Source organism: Platalea leucorodia (assembly GCF_965183815.1).
Source record: "Platalea leucorodia genome assembly, chromosome: 1".
Taxonomy (NCBI): domain Eukaryota; kingdom Metazoa; phylum Chordata; class Aves; order Pelecaniformes; family Threskiornithidae; genus Platalea; species Platalea leucorodia.
In genome coordinates, this window is record NC_138823.1 from 6,229,031 (window position 1) to 6,241,589 (window position 12,559).

A 12,559-nucleotide genomic window follows, 5' to 3' on the forward strand; every position below is an offset into this window, starting at 1 on the left:
ATGCCCTTTTCTGTCTACCGCCCTGTTTGTTCCTCTCTGTTTTCCCTTCCTCTGCATGTCCCCTCATGCATTTCCACAGCTCTATCAATTCCTGCACCCCTTCCAGTTGAGGGTCCCCCTGGTTTACACTTGCAAAGTCCAGGTTGATCTTCCTGGAAGTGCAGCCTGTGGTTTCTTGATAGCCCATCAGTTAGTGTGAGTGGCAAGGTTCGTTTCTTGTTAGGTCTGTGTCTTGGTATATTTTGTTTCTGATTTCCTCCTTTTCCCTGAGTTTCCAAATTGACAGTGTCCTGGATCAGAAAACCTTGATGGAATAAACCTTCTCACGCTCTCACCTGCCTTCATCAATTAGTGTGATTGTCCAGGTTTAATTCCCATCACTGCCTCCCTTATTTGTTGGTCAGGTTTGTGTCCCTGTATGTTCTTATTTATGGCATCCTCCTTATTTTCCCTTGTTGCATTGAAAAAGCTCCTTGACCAGATACCCCCAGAGGAGCAGACACTCTCTGGCCAAATACCCTTGTACTACACGTTTTCCGGGAAGCATCCGCTCTCCTCTGTCTGTCTGCTGGGAGATAAAATGTTTCTGTTCAACATACCTACTTAGTTCCCTTAGATTAGAAAACAATCTGAATGAGACATTCCCTTGTCCTACTATTAGCAGTGAGGACACCCATTTAATATGTTCTTTCTGCATTTTGATTATGATAATTTTAATTTTAATTAACATAAACATTGAATTAATCACTTTTTAATTATGTTAATTATTTATGATAACTAAGTTCCAGTATTGCCAGGGAAGTTAATCTTCCCCTGCATTTATTTTCATAATTACAAAAACTTTGTGGATGCATACATTACTGCCATTGGATCTGAAAAGCAGAGTTTTCTGTTCTGGGACTGATTTTCCTGTACAGTTAGAAGGACAGTTCCAAGGAGCCTTTGCGTTTGTTTTAGGGTACATACACCCCAAGCCAGAGTACACTTATTAAACCTCCTGTTGTCTTTTTATTCCTGGGACTTAGAACCTCTTTAAGGTATTGCATTTCAAGTTTAATTTTGTCTTGTAATAGAACTACTCCACCATAAGCCTGTGTCACTGGTTTCCTTACACACTTTCTCTTTCTTTTATTTTCATGTACATCACTTACCTGAGCATCATTTTTCAGCGTGTCATCTGCACACCTTCCATCAGTTCCCAGTTAGAGACCATTCCTGTGTGTCAGATTTTGCAGACCCATAGGGTACTCTGGATCCTGTGCATCACACCTCCTCTTTGCTGACATCTTTTTCATGCACTGGTATGCTGTACCATTCATTGGATATTCTGCTTTGTGCCAGCCACTGTTGGCTGCAAACTCCTGAAAGTGTTCAAACTTTATGAGCTTTCCAGTACTGGTTGTTATTTGGGTCTGTGCATGTTCCCAGTTGCATTAACAGTGTCTCTTTTCAGTGCCATGCATTTTTTTGGGCAGACTCTTAAGTTCTTTTTTTTATTTTCTGTCTTTCTCTTTTCCAGTTTCCTCCCCTGTTAGTCAGCTTGTCAGATGCAATTATACCCTCTGTGCCTTCTTCCTTCATAGAATCATAGAATTGTTAAGGTTGGAAAGGACCTCTGAGATCATCGAGCCCAACCTGTTAACCTAACTGCCTGGTCCACCTCTAAATCATGTCCCTAAGCACCACATCCACACGTTTTTTGAATACTTCCAGGGACTGTAATTGTACCACTTCCCTGGGCAGCCTGTTCTAATGCCTAAATCCTTCTAGCATTTTCATTCTGCTCTGAGTAATGTTTGCAGTTTGGCCCTTGTTGTCAGCCTTTTCTAGCTCCACTTTGGACCCTGCTTCTAGTTGCCTGTTCTCTGATAATGCAACATGCTGAAGTGCCATCATCCTACATCTAGTTTATTCATTTCAGCTCAGACAAGCATACTTCAAAGGACGCTCTCTTTTTGCAGTCTTGTACCTTTCAACTGTTTGACTTTTCCTGGGGATGCAGTGGTTTTCAGATTTGTCAGCCATGGCACATAGCTTAATTTCTTATCCCAGCTTATTTGGACCCTGTTAAAGACATCAACAGCTCCACACCATACAGCATTCAAGCAAATAGGTCCATTGCTTTTTGTCTCAAAGCAATCTGATACCATGTGGATATCACGACCATGCTTAAATCTTTCCCAGGATTTCAGTTTTAGTCACTCCCTTCTTGTGTGTCTTTTCTCATAACTAAGAAGTCTTTTCCTGTATTCTTCTTTAAATAAATCTTATTTAAATTCTCAAATTCCACTGCTAGTACCATGTCATATTTCAGATCCCTAAGCAAAAGGCTGTCAGCGAGCCCTATGGTAGAAATAGTTTATATATAGCTACGTTAATAGCCAGCATGAAAGAAATTTCTGAATTCTTTTCTGTGTTGCTTTCTGATCCAGGATGATTCTCATGGCTCAAGTCTTCGCTTTGCATCTCGCTCCTTAAAACAAGTGCTGTGTGAATCTTCCCGAACAAAGTAGGTCTGAGAATATAAGATCTGTGTAATCGTTATTTAGACAACCCTCTTCCCACTTGCAGAAGTGGTTGAGAACCACAGTGGAGAGCATGCCAAAAGCATGACCTGACAATTAGCATCTGTGAAAGAGAAGGGACTTTGGGAACATCCCACAATCTTCTACATTCACATTGCTGTTCTGTGGAAGAAGCAAAACTATAAATGGTTATAATATTTCCTTATATTTACTTAATTCTCTGGAAGGACGTTTGTGGGGAATTATGAGCTAAGAATCTCCTTCACACCTTATCTTCTCTTGGTTCTCAACTGCAGAAGGTTTAATTCCTCAGGAAACAAGTTTTCATGATGGACTTCAGTACTACTTCAGTTCCACTTTAGCTCCACTTCAGTTTGTGTTTAATATTCACCTCTTGGAAAGTCAAGGTAACTGAAGGGTTGTTTTTCACCCAGAAGTGTTTAATGTGGACATAGAAAAAGAAAAATCAATATATTTTCCCATTTTCTCTCTCCTCTAGCAAGAGTTACGAGATTTAAGTTATAAATGAGATACAAGGATGAAATTCAAGTTTCCTCTGTAGCTATAATTACGGTGTAGCAGGGTATCAAGACTTTGCTTGTGTGCACACAGTGCACTTAAGTCATTAATCCCAGGTAGCCAAGTAACTCCCCATCTGGTTGTCTGCATAAATAATACAATGAACTGATTGGAGACAACGGACCAACCTGAGACAAGGTGATTGACAGAATGCCTAGTCCCCTTCCTGACAAAGCATTTGACCAATTTTTAAAGGAGCATTCCAGGTGGAATTTTGAATAGTCTCAGAGAGTCCCCTAGGTAGCCCCTGCTGAGCCTAGACCAATTGAAAGTAACTATTTGTATCTTCAGTGTCTTGATTAACATCCTGGGTGGGGAATCTGGCACCATCCCAGAGATCTCTCAAGTGGGTCCTGCTGCAGAATCAACAAAACTGAACACAGATAAGATGCTTTTAAATGGTCAGTAGAAACTGTTCCTGCAGATGCCAAAATGGTCACGCAGGACAGCCGTTTGTATGTGGTTAAGACAGAAGATATTTTGTATGTTCTTTAAGGTACTCAATATGGATAGAACATGCATATGCTTGAGTGATGACACAGGGTGTTGGGCCAGCTGGATACAGGAATTTAGCAGAGAATGGTTTGGGGAAATCTCACACAGTCCAACTTAAAACACCACTGCAAGGATCCTTGCAATGCAGATTTCTGTCACCATCTGGACAGTGAACAACTGTCCTGTTCAAAAGATTCAGTTTCCCGTGTGAAAAGATTACTTTATGAAAAGATTAAAAAATAATCTTTAGTATTGTTTTGTTTTGTTTGTTGGTTTTGGTTGTTTTTTTTTCTTTGTTTGTTTTTTGTTGTTGTTGTTGGGTTTTTTTACCAAACTAATGACAGGCAAGAGATGCCTATTGGGGGTGGGTCCCTTTTCCAAATCTTGACTTCCTGGACCTTAAATTCTAAGGATGCTGGTCATTTCTATGCCTTCACCTCATGAAAACTGATACCAATAAACCCCCACAAACAAAGAAACAAACAAAAAGGCTCATTGCTTTTTCAGGTGCAAGGCACCTGTTTGCAAGGCTCGTGCAAAGCAAGGTCTTGATTTTGCATGTTACTGATGTCTTCAGGGATTTAAAGCTTCATCCTTCACACTACTGCAGTTTATAGTGTTTCCTGTGACCAGAAGACAGTCTAAAGCAGTTTCAGTCTTTGAGTGACTCAGATGAATTTAACAAGGTCACATGGTAGATAAGTGAGATTTAGGAGGGGTTCAGAGGACATTAAAGTTGCAGATATTTAAAGGACTTTGCTGTTTGTCACATGCAAGGAGCAGTGGTGCTCAGTGGCAGAAAGTAAAATGTGTGCTAGTCCAGCAGTCAGCAGAGTGTGGGAGCAACCAGGAGGTTATTGTATGATAATTTCACAATTTTTTCTTTCTCTTGATCTGTAGGGTCTACCTGGAAATCCAGGGGAAAGAGGACCTCCTGGAAAACCAGTATGTAACTTCTTTTCTATATTACATCTTCCTTTTAACTCAGTTTCTACCTGTACACCTCACCTCAGAAGAAGCATTTCCACTGCTGCTCTTCCCAGCAGAGCAACTGGGAAGACACTATGAACCACTAAGGGGTTATGGTAAAAATATCTGTGATGATAGCTTTGGAACAGTATGAAAATAACTGCATATCCTGCATGTAAATAAAAGCCAAAATTTTAAAGGCACTTTCTTAGCACCACTGTGCAGTACCCTCAGCAAGAACTCATCTCAGGTGTGATGAAGTGCATTGATAATGTAGGGCAGGAAGTATGTGTTTGGCCCAGTGAGTCCTAGGCAGGGCAAGGGAAACCAATGGGAGTCCATAAGCATGTTCAGGAAAATTTCATATACCTTGATGCTTTTTAAAATTGCCTGAGACAATGAATTTCTCATTCCACAGGGTTCCCCACCCCTGCTCTCTCCAGAGGACATAAATCTCTTAGTAAAGGTAATCAGCCTTTGATAACGGTGGGAGTTTAACTGTATGTTTGATTCAGACCCGACTAACACTGTGTGATGGGAAAGTGTCTGAGCTACAAGTGCAAAAGGTATCTTTAAACACTCTGTCAAAGCTTGAAACTTGCAGATCTCCTGCTTGCACTGGTACTGGGACACTAGAGCGCATGCTAGAGACCAAAATCCAATGCCTTTTGACCATCCCCAGCAGTGAAATGACTTACAAAGATCTTTATAACATGGTGTATGTTACAAAAGCTCTGAGACTTTTTCAGCTCTTTCTGAGGCACGCATTCCTAAGGAGAAATAAACATTGTCAAGCTGTATTAGCTAAACCAGAAAATGGAAACCATTTTAATAAAATGTCTGATTTTTCACTTATACCTTCAACAGTGACTGGAGTAGTTTTGAACTGTGGGTGCCAAGTCAGTTTGCATAGTTCATCTAAAAGGATGCAGGTAATTAACCCCAGATGCACCCATGTTTCAAAAGTGATGATCTGTCTGTCTGCTTTTACTCTCCATGTAGAGAATTGTCTGGGAAATAAGTCAGTATTTGATAGGAGTTGACTGCAAAATCTTTACAGATTTACATGGGCTGAGTTGGGAGATTTTTAAGCAGTCTTGGGACATGGCAAGAAATCCTTTCTTATTGATTAAAAGAAACTAAAAAATTACCTTTTTGTACCAACCCCATTAACAAAAAGAACATTTTAAGATTTCTGCTGTGGAATGCCTTCATCGAAGAGCTGTCTTTCTTATGAAGCCAAGTATTTTTCTGGAGATTTCACTGTATGGTATTTTTTGGCATTTCTGATCAGGACAATAGCAAGAGACTGATTCCTGGGTGCAGGATGTCATTTTGATGTTCCTTTGTTTTCATCCTTTGATTATGTTATGGTTAAGCACACTCATATGCTTTGCGTATTCTTTCTGCTTGGTATTTTTTCACTCCTCACTTGGTACAGATCCATATAAAGCAGCACCCTGAAATCCCAGATGAAATTAGGGCTCTGTATTTCTCAAGCACTTATATTGTAAGTAGATAAATATGCCTGTAGGGATTGAGACTTAAAAAGACAGTTTACCACACAATTTTGCAACGGGTCAGTGACAGAGTTGAGTGTTGGAGCAAGGTCTCCTAACTCTCGGCCTGATGATCTGTCTGTTGTGCTACACTGTCTCCTGTAGGCAGGATTCACTCCCCTTCTGCTGAAGGGAGTCTGCCTTTGAAATGGAAATGTCATACCCATGGTATTTCATTTCCTGAGGACAGTAGAAATGTAAAGACTACTGAGATGATGCTTCAAAGAGTTTTGGAAGGAGGGAGGTAGTAATTCTCCATGACAGAATTTGGCCAGGACACTGTGACATTCACTTGGTCTTCATGAACTCCATTGGATGAGGTCTCCTTGGCCATGCTAGCTGCTGAATATAGTTTCCCTGAACACCCTTTCTGACGTGCTGCACCTGGGTTTTCCCTAGCAATCTGCCCTCTGAGCAGTAATCCAGCTCTTTCAGACTGGTGTAGACACAGTTTTCTAGTAGTCTTGTAGCTTCAAAACAAGGTTGTTCTTGGTAGTCTTGCTTTGCTGCTCTCTGACCTCCCCATTAGGAAGACCTTTTCCTTGGTTTCTTGGTCTTGGATAATCAGTTAGGACCTGTCCAACTAGCACTGATAGGAAAATCCCCTCAGCTGCTGGCCCTCACTCTGCTCCACACTGCCCTCATTTCAGTTCTGTAAGGCAAAGTAACCCAGATCCTGCCCAGGGTGGTGAAGCTGCAAAGGCCTATGTGTTACACTAGTACCACACTTCTGCATTCATAATGGGTGTCTGTAGGGTCTGCTAAGCGCCTTCAGTCTATTGCTAATTTATTTCTCCGTGTTCTCTCCTAGGACGTGTGCAGTGAATGCCCTCCTGGCCCACCAGGACTGCCAGGCATCCCAGGTTTCAAAGGTGATAAAGGTCTTCGAGGACCACCAGGTAGAGATGGCCAGGATGGGAAAATGGTAAGAGAGCTGGGGAAGTGACCATGCCTTGGATGTGATGTAACCTTGTTTTTCTTATAATATTTTTAGATGGTTGATTTTTTTTTCGTCAACAACCTACTGAATCTTTTTTAGATGTTTGTGGAGTCGATGGACTAAACTAGTGTTTACCTCTATCTCTTCTGCATTGCAGGGGAGTGCTGGTCCCAGAGGTCCTGCAGGCCCGCCTGGGCTGGATGGCCCAAAGGTTGGTTGGTTTTCTTCAATTGTCTAATGAAATCTTATTTGTGACTAGTTAGTACACTGGCTGACGCAGGATCTTGGTGGCATCCATCGCTGTGTAAAGAGGTAGGGCTGGCCTGTTGGGTGGGCCCTGTACTGGCAGTTCACTGGAGTGCCACAAGCACACAGAACTGCACAGCTCCCCACATGAGCACTGTTTCATTTAAACAGTGTGTTCTGCCGTCCCTTTGCACACAGATGCACACACACACACAGAGAAGCGAAGGTCCTGATTCTTGATGTTGAATTTCATTACATTGGTGTTTTGATGACAGATAAGGACTTGAGAATAAGTTTCAATGCAAATCAGGTGAGGAAGATATTAAAACCTCAGCAGTAGCCACCCTGCCTGTTCCTCTCTTCTTTGAATCCTATATGCTTGAATCACTTAAATTAAGGGTGATGCAAAGGGCTGCTGGGCTCCATATATGCTATCTGTCATGGTGGTTTTATCCACAGACTCTGAATGTTTCCTGAAACACGCTATAGGAAGAACGCCTTGTTTCAGCTATATGTTTCTGTCTAACAGTCTAGGGATGTAGGCCAACATAAAACTTCCAGTGTCTGAAGGATTCCAATAACGTCACATTTCAAGCGTTTCCCATGAAGAGGCCTGTCATCAGTCTGCTCACAATGCCAGTGCCTGGTCACAATTGAAACCTTTATAACTGCCTAACGTGAAATAAATCAAAACAAATCAATGGAGGGAGAGATAAGGTGATTTCATGATGGACCACAGTTTCCTCCAGACTTCCCTGCATTACTGACCTACTTTCTAAAACAGCTTCTGCTATTTTAACATATTTATATTTGCACTTATTAGAGTGTAGGGCAAGCTAATACAGATTTATGAATTAATTTTATATCTTGCAATTAAAAGTGTGGTGGGGAGAGCAGCAGAGTCTCAAAAGTAAAAATAGGGTTTATCAAAATGAAAGTATGTTCCAGGATAAAATTTTCAACAGAATTAGTAACCAATAAAGACAATAACTGGCAGAAACACCAAGCAGTCTGAGACACACCACATCTGCTGCTTTCTTATATGCTATGAGAAAGCAGAGATTTGGGCAGCAAGACTGAATGTTTAGGTGAAGTAACAGGACCAATTTTAAACTGTACACGTGCATAAAATAAAATCAAGTAAATGATAAATAGTCTAACTTGTATTCAGTAAAAAGCCAGATTCACAGAGTTCACATGTGTTAAAAGAAAATATTGTATTTGCACCTAAGAAGGTGCAAAGAGAGATAAAGAAGGGGGCACTTTCTGGGTATGAATTTTCTGACTGCACCTTAGAAATGCCATTTTTATTGCTGCTGTCACTGAGGGGAAAGGAGATTACTAGCTCATACTGTGGATGCCTTTGTTGGGCCAGATGATGCCTTACCAATGTCTGATTTAGTGAAGTTCCTAACAACCTGTCTACTTGCTAAGGATGTGGAAACCCTCTTCATGTCCATGAGACTACAACATAAAAAAAGAGCTATGCTGGGTCTGCTCAAAGGCCATTCTTCACATATATTCCTGGCTCCAACATTGGTAGTGAAAGTCTAGGGAAGAATTTAAGAGGAGGGCAAGTAGGACTCAGTCCTAATTTACGTGTTTTATGCTCAAATGTCGAAGTGTTTTATAAAATAGGTCAAAAAGCTGGTACAATACTGAATCTAAGTGACTTTCAATGGCTTTTTTTTCATTATCAGGGTGCTAAAGGAGACCGTGGTGTGACTGGGGATGCAGGAGAAAAAGGGGAACAGGTAAAAACAAAGTGTGGTTTCCAACAGTGCTGCCACTGTGTTTGTTCCTTCATCAATAACTCCTATGATGTTGGTAGAGGAATACGCTTCTCAGAGGCAGAGGAGGAAGATGGGAGCTCTTAATCACTGATAAACTTCAAATGGGCTATGCTGAAGAGTGGAACTGTAGCAGTCCTCCATAGGCTTCCATCCCCATCTCCAAAAAAACCCTTCCCTTATGATCTCTTTCCTCACCTCTAGATTGAATGCATTCAATTCTGTACGTTACCCAGCCTTTAGTCATTTCCCCAGATAATGCCTAGATGAGATTCAGGAGATCAGGTGTCTTTGGGTTGAAAAAGCCAGTGTTTGCCCTAGAAGATGAATGTAAGGATGACCTCTTTTAGGAGGGACTGAGATGCCACAGGAAAGAGGAGAATGGTCTAAATTAGAGAAAACTTTCATAGTTAATTTTGCCAAGGGCTGAGTCAATAATTTAAGGTGCAAATCAGCACCTTTTCAATGAGATTTGCAGGATATTTTAAGTAAGTTTGGTTTCCTGCCTGATCTCCTGCCTTGTACAATTCCACAATATCTGTTCTCATCTATCATTAGTATAGACTAAAGTACACATTAAAAAAGTACACCTTAAATCTAACTAGGTTTATTTCTGAAGTGCATGCTTTGAAAACCAAGGTTTTGCTTTAAAAAGCCGTGGTTCCTAATTTCCTTATAACCATCTCTCTGTGTATTGTTTCATTTTGATGTTACCTCACAATGTTCAATCACCAGTTAACTTTTATGCAACTAGAGATGTGAATAATGCATAAAGAAAGTCTCTCTTTTCATTCTGCAGGGCCATCCTGGAATACCCGGCTTCTCAGGGGCTCCTGGAAACCCTGGTCCACCTGTAAGTTCCTCTGTCGCAAAGATGGTCCTGTATTTTCCTTGGTTGTTGCAAGCTCCATATGGAAGACAGGACCATTCCCACCTGTCTGTGCATTGCATTTGCATTTTCCAGTGGGTTCCTAATGGTCCCCTGAGTGTCATGGAGTTCCTCACTCATGATAATTGCTATTTAATACATTGACCACTTTTCACTGATTGCTTCAACTCACTCTGTAAATTGATGCTAAGCTTCAGTTGCTCTCTTTATGCAAGGCAATGATCATGAAAACTCTTCCACAGAGACCACTTAGTAGTACGTGTATAGGTGTTTTCTTATATGTGAAATAAGTTGTCAGTCAAAACCAGCAGATCTAGAGGTATTTTAATTCTCAATTTTACACAGTGGTATGAGACTGGATTTTCTCCAATTTTCATATCCTGTGGGTTACTTTTGAATTAAAAGCCCTTTTACATGTGTCCCTCTCCATCACAGTCTTTCTCATTCATAGCTCTACTCTCTCCATGAATACAATTATGCTCCTTTGTATCTAAAAAGAGGTGACAGTGCAGAAGCAGGGCTGAAATACCTTGGCTCTCCTGCTTGTGGTATCACCACTTATGCCCTCCAAGAGTTGGGACTTTTCCTGAGCGAAGGTCTTTTCTTTCCAAACTGCCTTTCTTTGCCCACAGTCATTACCACTCATATTGCTGCTTACGGTGCAGTTTGGCTCTGCCATGCTACGGGTGTGCAGCCTTCGTCTGTTCTGGGGATCAGCACAGTCTCTTCAAAGCTGAATTTACATTGCACTGGCTAAATGACAGGAGGTACCAGAAAAGAGGATTAGATTAAAATTCTGTTTTCAGATGGTAGCAGTGCCTAAAGGATGCTGAATGCTTTGCCACTAGGACAACACGTGGACCTACTTTGTGGATCATTTGTGCTCCTGTGAGCATTATTTTAGGAGAAGCTAATACCACAGACACATTTACTGTGTCTGTATTAACCTCATACTGCCACAGCCATAGGGTTATTCCAGTAGGATTAAAACTCTTAAAATTGTCCTATGAGACCCTCTGAATAGACTCACAGCCAAAGGAAATGTGCAAAGTAAAACTGAGCCTGTCAAAGTAGAGCAAAATGTGATGTTCCCCTAGATATTTTTTTCTTCAACTTTTGCTGACTTTTTCCTCTGTCTGCATTGACTCGTGGCTCCAGGATTTTGCCTGCCACAAAGTGTGCTTTAAACTGCTCCCATAATTTCTGTTCTTCTGAGTTATTTTTGTCACAAGATCAGCTTTTTCCTATTTGTCCCCTATTTTCAGAGGGAAGGGCCAGGACCAAAATCCAGTATCTGACTATTTCTGGCTTTGAAGGCTGATTGAATGCAGAGGTTGGCACTGCTTTTCCGTGATGAATGAAGAAATGATGGAATGAATGCTGAACTGAGTGACTGAATAAAACTTCAGTGTTGCCAGCTGTGGTAGGGAGTGTGTTGACAAATGAACAAAATGTGTTAATCACTCACGTTATTTCTGCTTTATTTTGTTTAGGGACCAGATGGGGCACCAGGACCAATAGGACCAGCAGGAAACCCAGGAGACATAGTAAGCTCTAAGCTGTGTGTTTCACCACCAGCTTCACCTATATTTAGCTCTGTGAGCTAAAGCTGAGCTGGAACCCATGTAATGTCCTTTGAAAGCTCCCTAAACTATTCAGCCTGAATCAACTCTACACCTGCAAGTAGGACCTCCACAAATAACCATAGATTACTCTGTTCTTGCAGTTTTGTTTACTCACCAAAAGAAACTCCAAATTAACCAGAGCATAATCCAGTCCATGGGACTTCTAAGGCGTTTTTGGTACTTCTTGTCTGTCCGTCCTTGTTATTAATATCTCTTAGCCTCTAGAACAGGATGACCAAATCTGTTAGGATGCTTCATGACCCAGGCTAACACCTGAACTGTGCATGGGGATTGTCAAAATGAAACCAGCAACCTGTTGAAGGATGTCACAGCACAGACTGATCAGATGCCAGGGCCTAAGACTGAAATACTAATACAGACGTAACCTTTGAGAAGTCCCTGAAGAATTTTGCTATTGCTGTTTCATTTGAAGGGTGTTCAGATGCTACTTTATGGTAATGCATCAGAAAACCCTGGGAGAGACAGATAATCTGATTGATGTTAACTTCAGCTTGAAAAGGAAAAAATGAACCTTCCCTGAGTAATGCATTCTGTTGAGCTGGAACAGTTTAAGACCGTGTAATTCTGTGATTAATTTCTAGAGCAGGGTTTCCTAATGAGCAAGGTGCCTTTTGCAGATCCATTTCAACCTGAACTTCATCAAAAGTGAACAGTGATGGTCCTTCTGATGGCTGTTATGAAATCAGTGAGCACTCTCAGCAGAGAGGCCAGACACTACATGGACAGGCTGGCTGAAATCCCCTTTCAAATGGATGGTCAAGGATGAGACACTGTGAAAGACCTAGGATGCTATTGTCCAGTCCTGTAGAGTACGGTGGTTTCTTGGGACTGTCAGCAAGGCACTTCTCATAACTACTCATTTGATAGGCATAAAATATAGATCTTCCACTTCCTGGCTGGACATCTCATGCAGGAAGTTAA

At 41.3% G+C, this 12,559-nt stretch overlaps 1 protein-coding gene across 3 annotated transcripts in view; it reads left to right on the forward strand.

Annotated features, from left to right (window-relative positions):
- The window catches only part of COL22A1 (collagen type XXII alpha 1 chain), a 225,103-nt gene that overhangs the window by 191,252 nt on the left and 21,292 nt on the right, over positions 1–12,559 (forward strand). For all 3 annotated transcript variants that reach the window (XR_014229069.1, XR_014229070.1, XM_082320514.1), the window contains exons 44-50: positions 4,500–4,544; positions 4,987–5,034; positions 6,939–7,052; positions 7,225–7,278; positions 9,014–9,067; positions 9,903–9,956; positions 11,486–11,539. Coding sequence is in view for 1 of the 3 variants with exons in the window: in XM_082320514.1 (XP_082176640.1) it covers positions 4,500–4,544; positions 4,987–5,034; positions 6,939–7,052; positions 7,225–7,278; positions 9,014–9,067; positions 9,903–9,956; positions 11,486–11,539 (423 nt within the window). In the remaining 2 variants the exon portion in view is untranslated. The remainder of the gene's footprint in view (positions 1–4,499; positions 4,545–4,986; positions 5,035–6,938; positions 7,053–7,224; positions 7,279–9,013; positions 9,068–9,902; positions 9,957–11,485; positions 11,540–12,559) is intronic.